Source organism: Salmo salar, chromosome 04 (assembly GCF_965601325.2).
Source record: "Salmo salar chromosome 04, fSalSal1, whole genome shotgun sequence".
In the NCBI taxonomy this organism is placed as follows: domain Eukaryota; kingdom Metazoa; phylum Chordata; class Actinopteri; order Salmoniformes; family Salmonidae; genus Salmo; species Salmo salar.
Window position 1 is genome coordinate 47,227,897 of NC_138294.1, and position 18,905 is coordinate 47,246,801.

At 43.8% G+C, this 18,905-nt stretch overlaps 1 protein-coding gene across 2 annotated transcripts in view; it reads left to right on the forward strand.

Annotated features, from left to right (window-relative positions):
• The window catches only part of LOC106603108 (serine/threonine-protein kinase PAK 3), a 59,471-nt gene that overhangs the window by 34,124 nt on the left and 6,442 nt on the right, over positions 1-18,905 (forward strand). The window contains exons 3-10 of one of the 2 annotated variants that reach the window (XM_082974477.1): positions 4,278-4,367; positions 4,616-4,716; positions 5,165-5,318; positions 5,484-5,521; positions 7,084-7,146; positions 8,824-8,967; positions 9,321-9,495; positions 10,093-10,156. In XM_082974477.1, coding sequence (XP_082830603.1) covers positions 4,278-4,367; positions 4,616-4,716; positions 5,165-5,318; positions 5,484-5,521; positions 7,084-7,146; positions 8,824-8,967; positions 9,321-9,495; positions 10,093-10,156 — 829 coding nt within the window. The remainder of the gene's footprint in view (positions 1-4,277; positions 4,368-4,615; positions 4,717-5,164; positions 5,319-5,483; positions 5,522-7,083; positions 7,147-8,823; positions 8,968-9,320; positions 9,496-10,092; positions 10,157-18,905) is intronic. The other variant, XM_014196337.3, reaches the window with a different exon arrangement.

Genomic DNA, 18,905 nt, shown 5'->3' on the forward strand with positions numbered 1-18,905 from the left:
AAAAGTTTGGAAACACTCATTCATACTCATTCAAGGGTTTTTCTTTATTTTTACTATTTTCTACATTGTAGAGTAATAGTTAAGACATCACAACTATGAAATAACGCATATGGAATCATGTAGTAACCAAAAAAGTATTAAACAAATCAAAATATATTTTATATTTGAGATTCTTCAAAGTAGCCACCAGCTTGGCACACTATTGGTATTCTCTCAACCAGATTCATGAGGTAGTCACCTGGAATACATTTCAATTAACAGGTGTGCCTTGTTAAAAGTTAATTTGTGGAATTTATTTCCTTCTTAATAAGTTTGAGCCAATCAGTTGTGTTGTGGCAAGGTAGGGGTGGTATACAGAAGATAGCCCTATTTGGTAGAAGGCCAAGTCCATATTATCTCAAATAAGAAAAGAGAAACGACAGTCCATCATTACTTTAAGACATGAAGGTCAGTCAATCCGGAAAATGTCAAGAACTTTGAACGTTTCTTCAAGTGCAGTCGCAAAAACCATCAAGCGCAATGATGACACTAGCTCTCATGAGGACTGCCACAGGAAAGGAAGACCCAGAGTTACCTCTGCTGCAGAGGATAAGCTCATTTGAGTTACCAGCCTCAGAAATTGCAGCAAATAAATGCTTCACAGAGTTCAAGTAACAGACACATCTTAACATCAACTGTTCAGAGGAGACTGTGTGAATCAGGCCTTCATGGTGAAATTGCTGCAAAGAAACCACTACTAAAGGACATCAATAATAAGAAGAGATTTGCTTGGGTCAAGAAACACGAGCAATAGACATTAGACCAGTGGAAATCTGTCCTTTGGTCTGATGAGTCCAAATGTGAGATTTTTGGTTCCAACCGCCGTGTCTTTGTGAGACGCAGAGTAGGTGATCAGATGATCTCTGCATGTGTGGTTCCCACTGTGAAGCATGGAGGAGAAGGAGGTGTGATGGTGTGGGGGTTCTTTGCTGGTGACACTGTCTGTGATTTATTTAGAATTCAAGGCACACTTAACCAGCATGGCTACCACAGCATTCTGCAGCGATATGCTATCCCATCTGGTTTGGGCTTAGTGGGACTATCATTTGTTTTTCAACAGGACAATGACCCAACACACTTCCAGGCTGTGTAAGGGCTATTTGACCAAGAAGGTGATGGAGTGCTGCATCAGATGACCTGGCCTCCACAATCACCCGACCTCAAACCAATTGAGATGGTTTGGGATGAGTTAAAATCTAACTTTTTGTCACATGCACCGAATACAATAAGTGTAGACCTTACCGTGAAATGCTTACTTACAAGCCCTTAACCAACAGTGCAGTTCAAGAAGAGCTAAGAAAATATTTACCAAATAAACTAATGTAAAAAAATTATAATTAAGAGTAACACAATTACGTAACAATAATGAGGCTATATACAGGGGGTACCGGTACCGAGTCAGTGTGCGGGGGTACAGGTTAGTTGAGGTAATTAGTACATGTAGGTAGGGGTGAAGTGACTATGTATAGATAATATACAGCGAGTAGCAGCAGTGTACAGTACAACAAACAAATGGAGGTGTGGGGGGGTCAATGTAATAGTCCGGTGGCCATTTGATTAATTGTTCAGCAGTCTTACGGCTTAGGGGTAGAAGCTGTTAAGGAGCCTTTTTGTTCTAGACTTGGCGCTCCGGTACCGCTTGCCATACGGTTGCAGAGAAAACAGACTATGACTTGGGTGACTGGAGTCTCTGACAATTTTATGGGCTTTCCGCTGACTATTATATAGGTCCTGGATGGCAGGAAGCCTGGCCCCAGTGATATACTAGGCCGTACGCACTACCCTCTGTAGCGCCTTAGGGTCAGATGCTGAGCAGTTGCCTTACCAGGCAGTGATGCAACCGGTCAAGATGCTCTCGATGGTGCAGTTGTAGAACTTTTTGAGGATCTGGGGACCCATACCAAATCTTTTCCGTCTCCTGAGGGGGGAAAGGTTTTGTCGTACCCTCTTCACAACTGTCTTGGTGTGTTTGGACCATGATAGTTTGTTGGTGATGTGGACACCAAGGAACTTCAAACTCTCGACCCGCTCCACTACATTCCCGTTGATGTTAATGGGGGCCAGTTCGGACTGCCTTTTCCTGTAGTCCACGATCAGCTCCTTTGTCTGGCTCACATTGAGGGAGAAGTTGTTGTCCTGGCACCACACAGCCAGTTCTCTGACCTCCTCCCTATAGGCTGTTTCATCGTTGTCAGTGTGAACACTTGTGTTGTCAGAAAACGTAATAATGGTGTTGGAGTCGTGTTTGGCCACGCAGTCGTGGGTGAACAGGGAGTACAGGAGGGGACTAAGTACACACCCCTGAGGGGCCCCAGTGTTGAGGATCAGCGTGGCAGACTTGTTGTTGCCTACCCTTACCACCTGGGGGCGGCCCGTCTGTAAGTTCAGGATCCAGTTGCAGAGGGAGGTGTTTAGTCTCAGGGTCCTTAGCTTAGTGATGAGCTTCGTGGGCACTATGGTGTTGAACGCTGAGCTGTAGTCAATGAACAGCATTCTCACATAGGTGTTCCTTTTGTCCAGGTGGGAAAGGGCAGTGTGGAGTGCGATTGAGATTGCGTCATCTGTGGATCTGTTGGGGCGGTATACGAATTCGAGTGGGTCTAGGTTATCCAGGAGGATGCTGTTGATGTGAGGCATGACCAGCCTATCAAAGCACTTCATGGCTACCGACGTGAGTGCTAAGGTTACCTTCGCTTCCTTGGGCACAGGGACTATGGTGGTCTGCTTGAAACATGTAGGTATTACATACTCAGTCAGGGAGAGGTTGAAAATGTCAGTGAAGACACTTGACATTTGGACCACAGAATGAAGGAAAAGCAGCCAACAAGTGTTCAGCATATGTGGGAACTCCTTCAATACTGTTGGAAAAGCATTCCATGTGAAACTGGTTGATAGAATGTCAAGAGTGTGTAAAGCTATCATCAAGGCAAAGGGTGGCTACTTTGAAGAATCTGAAATATAAAATATATTTTGATTTGATTAACACTTTTTTGGTTACGACATGATTCCATATGTGTTATGTCATAGTTTTGTTGTCTTCACAATTATTCTACAATGTAGAAAATAGTAAAAATAAAGAAAAACCCTTGAATGAGTAGGAGTGTCCAAACTTTTGACTGGTACTGTAAGTATTCAGACCCTTTACTCAGTACTTTGTTGAAGCAACTTTGGCAGCGATTACAGCCTTGAGTCTTCTTGGGTATGACGCTACAAGCTTACCTATATTTGGGGAGTTTCTCCCATTCTTCTCTGCAGATCCTCTCAAGCTCTGTCAAGTTGGATGGGGAGCGTTGCTGCACAGCTATAGTCAGGTCTCTCCAGAGATGTTCGATTGGGTTCAAGTCCGAGCTCGATCTGGGCCACTCAAGGGCATTCAGAGACTTGTTCAGAAGCAGCTCCTGCGTTGTCTTGGCTGTGTGCTTAGGGTCGTTGTCCTGTTGGAATGTGAACCTTTGCCCCCAGTTGGAGGTACTATGCGCTCTGGAGCAGATTTTCATCAAGGATTTTTCTGTACTTTGCTCCGTTCATCTTTGCTTTGGTCCTGACTAGTCTCCCAGTCCCTGCAGCTGAAAAACATTCCCACAGCATGATTGCCACCACCATGCTTCACCGTAGGGATGGTGCCAGGTTTCCTCCAGACCTGATGCTTGGCATTCAGGCCAAAGAGTTCAATCTTGATTTCATCAGACCAGAGAATCTTGTTTCTCATGGTCTGAGAGTCCTTTACGTGCCTTTTGGCAAATTCCAAGCAGGCTGTCATGTGTCTTTTACTGAGGAGTGGGTTCCGTCTGGCCACTTTACCATAAAGACCTGATTGGTGGAGTGCTGCGGAGATGGTTGTTCTTCTGGAAGGTTCTCCCATCTCCACAGAGTAACTCTAGAGTTCTATCAGAGTGACTATCGGGTTCTTGGTCACCTCCCTGACCAAGGCCCTTCTCGCCCGGTTGCTCAGTTTGGCCGGGCGGCCGGCTCTAGGAAGAGTCTTGGTGGTTTCAAACTTCTTCCATTTATAAATGATAGAGGCAACACTGTTCTTGGGGACCTTCAATGCTGCAGAAATGTTTTGGTACCCTTCCCCAGATCTGTGCCTCGACACATTCCTGTCTCGGAGCTATATAAACAATTCCTTCAACCTCATGGCTTGCTTTTTGCTCTGACATGCACTGTCAACTGTGGGACCTTATATAGACAGGTGTGTGCCTTTCCAAATAATGTCCAATCATTTGAATTTACCACAGGTGGACTCCAATCAAGTTGTAGAAACATCTCAAGGATGATCATTGGAAACAGGATGCACCTGAGCTCAATTTCGAGTCGCATAGCAATGGGTGTGTTTTTATTTTTTATAAATATGCAAACATTTCTAAAATCCTGTTTTTGCTTTGTCATTATGGGGCGATGTGTGTAGATTGCTGAGTATTTAACAAAAAATCAATTTTAGAATAAGGCTGTAATGTAACAAAATGTGGAAAAAGTCAAGGGGTCTGAATACTTTCCGAAGGCACTGTATACCTCTTTAAAATCCCTGTGTATGTATTAGAAATAGATCTGCATGTTCTTTTGTTCCTCCGTGCAGCAAACAAGAAGAAGGAGAAGGAGCGTCCTGAGATCTCCCTGCCTTCAGACTTTGAGCACACCATACATGTTGGTTTTGACGCTGTTACAGGGGAGTTCACTGTAAGTTTCAGTTTCAGTTTCAAATTATTTTAGTCGTATGTACAGGATACACGTGGTATACACCGTCTAATGAAATGCTTACTTGCAGGTTCCTTCTCGACAACGCAACAACAATAAGAACTAATAAAAGATAAGAATACGAACATGAAGTAAATGGCTTATTAGAATAGAATAAACATTTTAGCATAAGTATATTACAGGAAGGCACAATTTATAGTCCAATAGTACATCTTTAAGTGACAGATCAAGGTATTTCCAGTGCATATATTGATACAGTACATCACAGACAAGGAAGGCATCTAGTAGTAGCTATTAGTACACCCTTATCACCCATATTACCACTACTTGTTAATTATAACCCAGACATGAAAAGGTGTGCAGTGGCGGTAGCAATGAGGTCAGAGTGCATCTAACCCCTGACCTATGACCTGTGACCTCTCTCCCCCAGGGCATCCCAGAGCAGTGGGCGCGCCTCCTTCAGACCTCCAACATCACCAAGCTGGAGCAGAAGAAGAACCCTCAGGCCGTGCTGGACGTGCTCAAGTTCTACGACTCCAAAGAGACGGTCAACAACCAGAAATACATGAGTTTCACCTCCGGAGGTGAGAACACACAAACACACCATGCCCGGATCATCTCTCTCTGTCTTACGTTACGTGCTACTGAGCAAAAGCTGACTATTTATTGGAGAGTCTACATGCGGATCTGTCAGCGTGTTGTCAGTGTAAGAGAATTGGACGTGGGCCAATGATTCCTTTCTCTTTCAGACAAATCCGCGCATGGATACATAGCAGTCAACACTCTGGTAAGTGCTCATCCATTTCAAACGTTCCTTTCCTCTCAACAGCTAATTAGCCCACATTTATTGAACGAGAAACAAAATATGAGCGCGTTGTAGTATTCTCTCCTCAGACGTAGAGTGCTGTGGAGCTTTTGCAAGGACTGTAAGCAAAGACTGTCTATTATCATTTCCCTGACCTCACATGACTGTCTAAGAGTCTAAACGTCCCTTTGGAAATCAGCCTAATGACTCTCTCTGGGCTGCCACAATGGCTCAGTTTATTTTAATAATGAACCGTTCTGTCATATTTCATATATTTTGAAAACCATTGTCCCTATAGGCCCTTAATCGGTAGTTGTGTACGGGTAACTGTCTACACAAGTGATGGAACCAATCTCCTCACTGTATGATAGCTAGACTGGTAAGTTCTAGTCGGAACTAGAAGCACAAGCATTTCGCTACACTCGCATTAACATCTGCTAACCATATGTATGTGACCAATACAATTTCATTTGATTTGATTTGGGGGGAAAAGTTGCTATTGACTAAACATTCTTTGGACAGTGTCTCTGTCGGAGTAACGTTTCATTGGTGGACTGAGAAAGAAGACTCAGAGGTCATGTGCACTCGCCTGCATTTAGTCTTTCTGTCTGTTGGTACTTTACCTCTGGCTTGGGTGTGAGGAGTCTGAGCACGGGGCCACTTTTCTCTATTATGGTTTTGCTATATCTGGAGAAGGCTCCCAGCACTCTGAGGGTCCTGATGAAGTGTTGATAGAGCAGGTCCGTAAGGAGCCGGTTCCTGAGCCTGGCAGTGGGTACCACACCTCTCAATCGCTCAGCCCTCTGATATATGTAATAATATGGTGGTGTTAAGTTACAGTCCAGAAGCAAAAGGTTCTGCCACTAATATCACTGTAGTGATCACCTTGGCATCTCCACTCCCCAAAACATGATTTGTGTCTCTTCACCCATGAAAATCTCTCTTCAGTATGTGAGGATCCATTACTCTGTAGTTAGATGTTGATGATGTCATTTATTCCCCATTACTCCGTAGCGGTCCCCTGCCCTCTGCCCCCTGCCCTCTGCCCCCTGTCCCCTGCCCTCTGTCCTCTGCCCTCTGCCCCCTGTCCCCTGCCCTCTGCCCTCTGCCTCCTGTCCCCTGCCCTCTGTCCTCTGCCCTCTGCCCCCTGTCCCCTGCCCTCTGTCCTCTGCCCTCTGCCCCCTGTCCCCTGCCCTCTGTCCCCTGCCCTCTGTCCTCTGCCCCCGTCCTCTGCCCCCTGTCCCCTGCCCTCTACCCCTGCCCTCTCTCCTCTGCCCTCTGCCCTCTATCCCCTGCCCTCTGCCCTCTGTCCCCTGCCCTCTGCCCTCTGCCCTCTGTCCCCTGCCCTCTGCCCTCTGTCCCCTGCACTCTGCCCACTGTCCCCTGCCCTCTGTCCTCTGCCCTCTGCCCTCTGCCCTCTGCCCTCTGTCCCCTGCCCTCTGCCCTCTGCCCTCTCCCATCCCGCTGTAGTCCAGTCCATAGCTCTGTAATGTTGTGTGGGTGTGTGTTCAGTAAATCCTCACATTTTCAACCTTCACATTCAGAACCGACTGCTGTCGTCTGGGCCTCCTGTCAGCCATAGAACCTGCAGCGCATTATTTGACAAGGTAACTCCTCCATATTACTTTCCACATACCTCTACATTGGCTATACTCTACATGGAACCATTTTGAACTCTTAATGTTGTTGATGCTAGATTTGCCCAGATATCCAGGCTCCATTGGATGAAAATGAACATGACTTACCAATGAACATGACTTGCCATCCCGCAAATGTTTGAGATTTTAGAGACATCGTCGTTCTCTATATTTAAATTGAATCTGGCTACATTTCGTAATGTAATGGCTGCATCTCCATTTCACCACTTGGCTGTAAGCATTTCCTTAACCAATTCCAAATGGCCCATCCTTTAACTGCCAGGGCTGTGAGGCGCATGCCTGAGAGGGCTGTGACGATACTCACATTCCTGCATGGCTGATCCCATGTTCACCACATAGCCAATATGTGCCTGCTTTAATAGTCCATCCGCTGTTCAGATCTGGCCACACGGCCCAGTAGAAACCTGCTAGCCTAGCGCTACTTATCACTAGCCAGCTGGCCTCTCATCTCCTCTGCCGCCTTCACCTCTATCTGTTCTGTCTCTGGGGCTCTTCTCAGAACTCTGACGCTTCTTATCCCCCCATGGCAGGGCTTAAACCAAACCACTGCTAAATGAAGGACTGCTGGCTTGCCACCATTGCATATAGCCTGCAGCTAGTCACCACTACTGCTATGCTGTGCTGCTTTGGCTATTCTTTGCCATCTTACATTGCATACTTAGGCTAGAGATGGATGAAGTCTATCCCACCTTACAGAACAGGTTCACCCAGATAATGGTGTTTATGATGGAGTACAGTACAGAGGTGAGAGACATTAGAAATCATTTATAGAGGAGCAAATATGATAGAGAGGGCCTTTGCATGGCTCTTTCACCACCGTCATAGTCGGTATTGTGGCCTACCGTACTGTAAGACTGGAGGATGTTTTTAGTGGCTCTGGTTGGAGTTGGAGTGTTGGGTCAGGGGTTGTTTTGCATGTTTGGTTCTCCAGGTCCAACTGTATGCTGTGTAATGCAGTTCTATGAGCTGACGCGGATATACGTCACGACAGAGATTATCCCTGTTAGCCTTGTTGTAGTATGTTTTCTCATTTGAACTGTTTTTAACTCTCATTTTAACTCTGTTTTTAACTCTCATTTTAACTCTGCTTTTAACTCTCATTTAACTCTGTTTTTAACTCTCATTTTAACTCTGTTTTTAACTCTAATTTTAACTCTGTTTTTAACTCTCATTTTAACTCTGTTTTTGCTGTAAAATGATTCACTCTCAAACCTCACCCTGTAACTACCCTACAACACCCAACCCCACCCAAATCCCATCCATGCGATCCCCCACTCTCTTGTCTTTTCTCTTTCTGGTACATACCTCAGCCCATCAGCCATTCTAGTAGCTATCCTCTCCAGGTTTAAGCAAGCTGATCATGTCAAATAGCTACATTCCTAATTACACATGTCAAATCCATTACAATCTTTTTGTTTTACCCTATCCTAGTTCACAGCCGGGCACCCTGTTGTAATAGAAGGTCTTTATTGTGAGCTTGGACATGCTTCATTACATGGAACATTAGGAGTCCCTGGACTAACCATTGACAGTAATGCAGGTGATGCAGTCTGTCCCAGCGGTGTCAGATTGTCACAGTCCAACGTACTACAGACCTCCTCACTGACCCCTTGTTTTACCCCTCAGGGTGCAAAGACATCCACAGAACCCCCGATTGCGCCCCCTGTGTCAGAGGAAGAGGAGGAGGAGGAGGAAGAAGAGGAGGAGGATGACGATGATGACAATGAGCTTCCACCCGTCATCGCACCTCGACCTGAGCACACTAAATCTGTGAGTCACACTGAGGTTATGAACGATGACTTAAAACCTTGTTACAGATCTAGACAGACTTACAGTCTTACCCACCTCAACAACTCAACTCACTACAGAGCTGTAGAGTGTGCATGTTTTCCTACTCCTCTCTGACTGTGTCTGTGTCCTGCTCCTCTCTGACTGTGACTGTGTCCTGCTCCTCTCTGACTGTGACTGTGTCCTGCTCCTCTCTGACTGTGACTGTGTCCTGCTCCTCCCTGACCGTGACTGTGTCCTGCTCTTCTCTGACTGTGGCAGTGTCCTGCTCCTCTGACCGTGACTGTGTTCTGCTCCTCTCTGACTGTGACTGTGTCCTGCTCCTCTCCGTACAGATATACACCCGCTCTGTCATCGAGCCCTTGGCGCCTCCCGCCCCTGTGAAGGAGGTCACAACCCCACCGGAGTCCCAGGTCCAGCCAGAGAACACGTCCAGCACTCTGTACCGCAACACCGACCGGCAGAAGAAGAAGTCCAAGATGACAGACGAGGAGATTCTGGAGCGACTGAGTATGTTGTCTCTCTGTGGACCTATGGAGCATGAAGAGTCCCATAGAGAGTGTGCTGTAACTGTACTGTGTTGTGTGTCTAGGCCTCCAAACCCATCCTACTGCAGTGATTAGTGTGGGCTGCTCAGTAAGCCAGAGATTACAGCCTTAGGATGGCCAAGCGCCCCTCCGTAGTCTGAGTGCTGCAGTGTCTGCCTGTGTCCCTGTCCAAAAACATCAGCAGTGCTCTACTGAGCAGGCCAACCTTTCAGCATGCAGCAGTGTATTTGGCTGCAGTACGATTCCCCACAGCGGGCCACATCCCTGAGTGGCGTGGGCAGAGGAGTGTGTGTGTAATGCAGGGTTGCCTTCTCCATGGTCGTGCTGTGTGTGTGTGTGTGTGTGTGTGTGTGTGTGTGTGTGTGTGTGTGTGTGTGTGTGTGTGTGTGTGTGTGTGTGTGTGTGTGTGTGTGTGTGTGTGTGTGTGTGTGTGTGTGTGTGTGTGTGTGTGTGTGTGTGTGTGTGTGTGTGTGTGTGTCTCAGCCTGACCTAGACCCCCTATTGTCATGCTCTCACACTCTCTACACTCTCCACTAATCACCTCTCTCTGTCCTCCCAGGGAGCATTGTGAGTGTGGGGGACCCTAAAAAGAAGTACACACGCTTTGAGAAAATAGGACAAGGGTAAGTCCACCTTCAATCCAAATCCACCAGCTACTTACTTTCTCTTATTGGACCAAAGTATTCTTTGGTAGTCAGCCCAGCGTCTTTGGTAGTCAGCCCAGCGTCTTCGGTAGTCAGCCCAGCTGAGAGAAATAAAGACGGAGTCTCACTCAGAAGTGACCAGAGTCAGAGAGGAGAGAAAGAACGAAGGGTCTGAGAGAGAATAGAGAGAAGTACAGAGGAAATCAGAACTGTATCTAGGCTTGGCTGCTGGCCCGATGAGCTCAGCCTGCGCTCTCTCTCTCTCTCTCTCTCTCTCTCTCTCTCTCTCTCTCTCTCTCTCTCTCTCTCTCTCTCTCCTTCTCTCTCGGAGAGAGCTGGAGTTTCGGGTGAGCTTAGCCCTGATATCACCACTCCCTCCACCTCAGTCCTGAACACAACAACAGCAGCTTCCAGCTCCCTCCAGCACTGCAGAGGCACTCTGTTTGTCTGTGCAGCCTCATCTAACACACCCCTAAGGGCTCCCCTGATCAATGTGGGTGGTGATGACAGACAACCTACACACACTGTCTATAAATGAAAACAGCTGTGCAACAAGATAAGAACACTACTCTGTGGTTACACACAGATTCCTCTGATTGAACCGGCAGGAAAATGTTATCTAAGGATGTGAGCTGTTAACAAACCTGGAGATAGATCACATGAGACTATTCCTGATTAGTATGGATTGGTTGTACAGCTACATAACAGACTATTTGTTACCTGGCTGGCTGCAGGGTGTCAGTGTCTGGGCCAGGGCCTGGGCTGGGCCTGGGCTGGGCCTGGGCAGGGGCCAGGGCTGGGCCTGGGCTGGGCCTGAGCAGGGGCCAGGGCTGGGCCTGGGCCAGGGCCTGGGCAGGGGCCAGGGCTGGGCCTGCCTCCATGAGAGCTGACTGGACCAAACATGAACACTCTTTCATTATTCATACACTCTCACAATGCAATACACTGGTGTAGCGTGAGTCTCGGGGATAGATGGAGGGAGGGATGGAGGGAGGGAGAAGAGGGCAAGGAGAACAGAGTGAGAGAGAGAAGTGGGAGAGAGAGATGTGTAACTTGACTCAAGCTCTGACTTGTGACTTGTGAAATCAGTCTTCCACTTCATTCTGTCTAATAATAACTTAATAACATGAACTTTATTTGTATAGCACTCTTCAGTGCAGGTAACAAAGTGCTTCACATCATAAAATAATAATATAAAAGTACTAACAAAGACAGGAGGAAGGAGACAGAAAGAAGATTGCTAATTGAAATCATACATTAAAAGCACCTCTATAAAAGTTGAAACTTGATGAAAACTTCAGCAGGGATTTAAAGAGGCACTGAATCTGCAAGCCTGATCTCCTCTGGCATACCATTCCAAAGTCTAGGCACCCTAATGGCAGATGCCTTGTCTCCTTTCGTTTTCAATCTAAACTTTGGAATGGTCAACAGTGCCCTGCCAGAGGATCTGAGGCTGCGTCCTGGCTCGTAGGAAGATTAAAGATCAGAGATATAAGATGAGGCTAAACCGAGTCTAGCCTTAAACGTGATTAATAACATTTAATCTATTTTAAAAGTGACTGGTAGCCGGGGCACAGAAGCTAAAATAAGTGTGATATGGTTACATTTTCTGGTGCAGAACTGCAGCATTTTGAACTAACTGTAGACGATGGAGTGAGTTCTGACTGAGACATGTATACAAGGAGTTACAGTACTCTAGTTGGGAGGAAATAAAAGCATGTAGCTCAGATCAATGACTGAATAAAATACTTGACTTTAGCTATATTTCTTAGAGGATAAAAGCAGGACTGGATAACCTTTTTAACATTCAGTTTGAGGTTTAGGTAAAGGGTCAAAGAAGACGCCAAGGTTTTTGGCCATAGGCTTTACATTGGTAGACAAATAACCAAGGTTATTTACAATCTGGGTTCTAGCAAGGTGGGGGACAAATAAAACAACCTCTGATTTCTTATCATTGAGCTGGAGAAAATTGTCAGACATCAAACATTTGATGTCAGCAAGACACTTGTGAAGGGTAGCTACGCTAGCTTGGTCACTGGGTCTGATTAGTAAATAAAGCTATGTGCCATCCGCATAGCAGTGAAACGGAATGTTATAATTGCAGATTATGTCACCAAGTGAAAGCATGTACAGGGGAAAAACGATGGGGCCCAGAATTGAACCCTGGGGGACACCATAGTGAATAGGTTCTGGGGACGAGACTGAACCACCCATGCTCACTGAGAAATGTCTGCCTCATAGATATGACCTTAACCTGTCAAGGTCAATGCTGGAGATTCCCAACCACCTCTCCAGCCAACAAATATGAAAGAGCTAGAATGGAGCGTTCACTGGCATCGACAGCCCACACAAAGTCATTACTGACTGTCAATAAAGCAGTTTCTGTGCTGTGAAGTGAGCGGAAGCCTGTCTGGAATTTTTCAAATAAGTTGTTCATGCTCAAATAAGCCACCAATTGTTTGAAAGCAACATCTAAAATCTTGGATTAAAAAAAATCTGTTTAGAGATGGGATTCTATAATTACTCAGTGAGGAGGGTTCTAGATTGGGCTTTTTAAGGAGAGGTTGGACCAGGGCAGTTTTTAAATAGGCTGGGAAGAAGCCAGAGGACAGGGAGCTATTTACAATAGACAGAATGTTGGGGCCAACAGTAGGCATAACCTTTTTTAGTAGTCTAGGAGGGATCATGTCCAAGGGGCAGGAGGAGGTCTTCATGTGAGCTACAGTATCAAGGACGGACTCAAAGGATATTTGCTCAAAGGAGCAAAAGGAAGCAGTAGACAGTCTCATAGTAGTTTCCTCAAGTGCCTCCTGACAGGAAATGATGGTATGGTGTCGGCTACTGTCATTCTGGGATGAATCTTAACCTCAATGGGCAAGGTGGGACGTTTGCGTCCCACCTAGTCAACAGCCAGTGGAATTGCGTGGCGCGAAATACAAATACCTCAAAAATGCTATAACTTCAATTTCTCAAACATATGACTATTTTACACCATTTTAAAGACAAGACTCTCGTTAATCTAACCACATTGTCCGATTTCAAAAAGGCTTTACAACGAAAGCAAAACATTAGATTATGTCAGGAGAGTACCCTGCCAAAAATAATCACACAGCCATTTTCAAAGCAAGCATATATGTCACAAAAACCAAAACCACAGCTAAATGCAGCACTAAGCTTTGATGATCTTCATCAGATGACACTCCTAGGACATTATGTTATACAATACATGCATGTTTTGTTCAACCAAGTTCATATTTATATGAAAAAACAGCTTTTTACATTAGCATGTGATGTTCAGAACTAGCAAACTTCCGGTGAATTTACTAAATTACTCACGATTAACGTTCACAAAATACATAACAATTATTTTAAGAATTATAGATACAGAACTCCTTTATGCAATCGCGGTGTCAGATTTTAAAATAGCTTTTCGGCGAAAGCACATTTTGCAATATTCTGAGTACATAGCCCGGCCATCACGGCTAGCTAATTTGACACCCACCAAGTTTGGCCCTCACCAAACTCAGATTTACTATAAGAAAAATTGGATTACCTTTGCTGTTCTTCGTCAGAATGCACTCCCAGGACTTCTACTTCAACAACAAATGTTGTTTTGGTTCCAAATAATCCATAGTTATATTCAAATACCTCTGTTTTGTTCGTGCGTTCAGGTCAGTAATCGAAGGGTGACGCGCGAGCGCATTTCGTGACAAAAAAATTCAAAATATTCCATTACCGTACTTCGAAGCATGTCAAACGCTGTTTAACCACTTACATCTAGACATTCCGCTAGCGGAACACCTGCTCCAATATCCAATGATAGGCGTGGCGCGAATTACAAATTCCTCAAAAATACAAAAACGTCAATTTTTCAAACATATGACTATTTCACAGCATTTTAAAGACAAGACTCTCCTTTATCTAACCACACTGTCCGATTTCAAAAAGGCTTTACAGCGAAAGCAAAACATTAGATTATGTCAGCAGAGTACCCAGCCAGAAATAATCAGACACCCATTTTTCAAGCTAGCATATAATGTCACAAAAAACAAAACCACAGCTAAATGCAGCACTAACCTTTGATGATCTTCATCAGATGACACACCTAGGACATTATGTTATACAATACATGCATGTTTTGTTCAATCAAGTTCATATTTATATCAAAAACCAGCTTTTTACATTAGCATGTGACGTTCAGAACTAGCATACCCCCCGCAAACCTCCGGTGAATTTACTAAATTACTCACGATAAACGTTCACAAAAAACATAACAATTATTTTAACAATTATAGATACAGAACTCCTTTGTGCAATCGAGGTGTCCGATTTTAAAATAGCTTTTCGGTGACAGCACATTTTGCAATATTCTGAGTAGATAGCCCAGCCATCACGGCTAGCTATTTAGACACCCACCAAGTTTAGCCCTGACCAAAGTCAGATTTACTATTAGAAAAGTTTGATTACCTTTGGTGTTCTTTGTCAGAATGCACTCCCAGGACTGCTACTTCAATAACAAATGTTGGTTTGGTTCAAAATAATCCATTGTTATATCCAAATAGCGGCGTTTTGTTCGTGCGTTCAAGACACTATCCGAAGTGTAAATAAGGGTCACGAGCATGGCGCATTTCGTGACAAAAGATTTCTAAATATTCCATTACCGTACTTCGAAGCATGTCAACCGCTGTTTAAAATCAATTTTTATGCCATTTTTCTCGTAAAAAAAGCGATAATATTCCGACCGGGAATCTGCGTTTAGGTAAACAGACGAAAGAAAACAAAGCATGGGGTCGACTCGGGTACGCGCCTGAGTCTCACAGTACTGTGACCAGCCACTATCCAAACGCGCTACTTTTTTTCAGCCAGAGCCTGCAAAGCCACGATTCAGCTTTTTGCCGCCTTCTGAGAGCCCATGGGAGCCGTAGGAAGTGTCACGTAACAGCAGAGATCCCCTGTAATGGATAGAGATAATCAAGAAGGCCAAGAAATTGTCAGACAGGGCACTTCCTGCATGGAATCTTCTCAGGTTTTGGCCTGCCAAATGAGTTCTGTTATACTCACAGACACCATTCAAACAGTTTTAGAAACTTTAGCGTGTTTTCTATCCAAAGCTAATAATTATATGCATATTCTAGTTTCTGGGCAGGAGTAATAATCAGATTAAATCGGGTACGTTTTTTATCCGGCCGTGAAAATACTGCCACCTAGCCATAACAGGTTAAAAACAATTTTTATGCTATTTTTCTCGTAAAATAGCGATAATATTCCAACCGGGCGACGTTGTATTCATTCAAAGGCTGAAAGAAAAACATGGAGAATTCACATGAACGCACATCTCCAGTGTCACTGTTCTCAGCCTGACCACTCACAAAATATCCTGCTGTTTTTCGCCCAGAGACAGGAGAGATGTCATTCCACTTTCTGGCACCTTCTGAGAGCCAATGGAAGCCTTAGAAAATGTCACGTTACAGCAGAGATGCTGTATTTTCGATAGAGATGCCACAGAAGGAGAACAAATTGTCAGACAGGGCACTTCCTGTGTGGAATCTTCTCAGGTTTTGGCCTGCCATATGAGTTCTGTTATATGAGTTCTGTTACTCACAGACAGCATTCAAAATTTTAGAGGCTATTTATACAAAAAAATATAACACCTATATAAACTGTATTTATAATTATATGACAATATTTTAGTTTGACAATATATTACAGATATTCTGATATACCACATGCCACATGCCTATTTTTCTACATAAGTAAAGTCTGGATTATGCCTCTACCAATTAGACTGGTTTATATTCCTTCACCACGGGAGGCTGTGTTTTATATTCCTTCACCATGGGTCTGTGTTATATATTCCTTCACCATGGGTCTGTGTTTTATATTCCTTTACCATGGGTCTGTGTTTTATATTCCTTTACCATGGGTCTGTGTTTTATATTCCTTCACCATGGGTCTGTGTTTTATATTCCTTCACCATGGGTCTGTGTTTTTGATTCCTTTACCATGGGTCTGTGTTTTATATTCCTTCACAATGGGTCTGTGTTATATTCCTTCACCATGGGTCTGTGTTTTTGATTCCTTTACCATGGGTCTGTGTTTTATATTCCTTCACAATGGGTCTGTGTTATATTCCTTCACCATGGGTCCTGTGTTTTATATTCCTTCACCATGGTTCTGTGTTATATATTCCTTCACCATGGGTCTGTGTTTTTCACCATGGGTCTGTGTTTTATATTCCTTCACCATGGGTCTGTGTTTTATATTCCTTCACCATGGGTCTGTGTTTTATATTCCTTCACCATGGGACTGTGTTTTATTCCTTCACCATGGGTCTGTGTTTTTGATTCCTTCACCATGGGTCTGTGTTTTATATTCCTTCACAATGGGTCTGTGTTATATTCCTTCACCATGGGTCTGTGTTTTATATTCCTTCACCATGGTTCTGTGTTATATATTCCTTCACCATGGGTCTGTGTTTTATATTCCTTCACCATGGGTCTGTGTTTTATATTCCTCCACCATGGGTCTGTGTTTTATATTCCTTCACCATGGGTCTGTGTTTTATTCCTTCACCATGGGTCTGTGTTTTATATTCCTTCACCATGGGTCTGTGTTTTATTCCTTCACCATGGGACTGTGTTTTACTCCTTCACCATGGGACTGTGTTTTATATTCCTTCACCATGGGTCTGTGTTTTATATTCCTTCACCATGGGTCTGTGTTTTATATTCCTTCACCATGGGTCTGTGTTTTATATTCCTTTACCATGGGACTGTGTTATATATTCCTTCACCATGGGACTGTGTTTTATTCCTTCACCATGGGACTGTGCAGTGGTGTAAAGTACTTAAGTAAAAATACTTTAATAGTACTATTTAAGTCGTTTTTTGGAGTATCTGTACTTTACTTTAATATTTATATTTTTGACCAAAACATTTACTTTTACTTCACAACATTCCTAAAGAAAATATTTTACTTTTTACTCTATACATTTTCTCTGACAACCAAAAGTACCCGTTACATTTTAAATGCTTAACAGGACAGGAAAATTGTCATATTCACGCACTTATCAAGAGAACGCGTGGTCTTCCCTACTGTCTCTGGCCTGGCAGACTCACTAAACACAAACACATCTTTTGTAAATCATTTCTGAGTGTTGGAGTGTGCCCCTGGCTATCCGTAAATGTGAAAAACAACAAAATGGTGTTGTCTGCTTTGCTTAATATAGGGAACTTTAAATGATTTATACTTTTACTTTTATTTTTGATACTTAAGTATATGTTAGCAATTACATTTACTTTTGATACTTAAGTATATTTAAAATTAAATACTTTTAGACTTTTGCTCAAGTAGCTGACTGTCTGACTTTCTATTAAGGTATCTATACTTTTCCTCAAGTATGAAAATGGGGTACTTTTTCCACCCCTGGGACTGTGTTATATTCCTTCACCATGGGACTGTGTTATATTCCTTCACCATGGGACTGTGTTATATTCCCTTGGAGCTGATTCAGAAATGGAAGCATCGTAAAAACATGGCTGTACCCAGGGAGGTGCCTGTGGTGTCTTGCCCCAGGGCAGAGTCCAGGGTGGTGGTTTACAGCAGCATGTCTCTGCCCTCCAGCACTCAGAGGGGTAAAATGTCAGGGCAGAGAGAGGTGCAGATTACTGTACCCGAGCCAGGGGTGCCAAACACACACAGCTTTTATCAGCTTACTGTAATCTTTGTCTGGCTAATTCAAAGGCTGCTCAGGCTACCATAGAGGGAATATCAAATCTGTGATTCCACTGGAGCCTCGATACCCCTGTGGCACAGGGATCAGAATAACACGTAATTTACGCACAATACATATACTGTATATGTTACAGGACATACACTTTGCAATGAATAATAATGTGCATGTTAAAAGTGCACTTTAAATACACTGTACACTTGGCAGAGTAGGTTCATATGCTAGTCATGAACTGTATGCATTACAGAGTTGGTGAACATCGTAGAGGAATGGGCACTCCACACCAAGGTTATTATAGTAAACTAAAACAGAAACTAAAACAAAAACTAAGTTAATGAAAAAACTATTTAGTAAACTGAAATAAAAAAATGAACAAACTCAAATCAAATCAGTATTTAAAAATGTAATAAAATGTATGCACTCTACTGTAAGTCGCTCTGGATAAGAGCGTCTGCTAAATGACTAAAATGTAAATGTAAATGTAAATCAAATGTTATTGGTCACATACACGTGTTTAGCAGATGTTATTGCGGGTGTAACAAAATGAATGTTTTCCTAGCTCCAATAGTGTAGTGCAAATACTGCTATACTGAAACTATTATACTTTCGCTTCTCCAAAACGATAGAAAATATAATGAAAACCATTGTGAATTATGTTCAGTTTTAGTTTTTTTTGTAACATTTTTGGGCAAAGATCTAATGGGATTTTCAATCTACTTAATCTGGTGGGCAATTGCAGCCAGATGATGGGGATGTTTCAAAAAGGCCTCGCTTGGGCATCGCTTTCACAAGCTATCACTAGCTAATGGGAAGAAATGGCTAAGTATCAAACTTGATTCTTCTTACATGTCCTACTAAAGTTACCCCTAGAGTTGATTGACGCACCCAATTAGCATAGAACAAAAATCCATCTGTCCATCTGTTTAAGCCAATGTTGGCCTTCAGCATCTGCGGTGGAAGGTGGCAGAGTTACAGCAGTGTCTGTCAGACCACGAA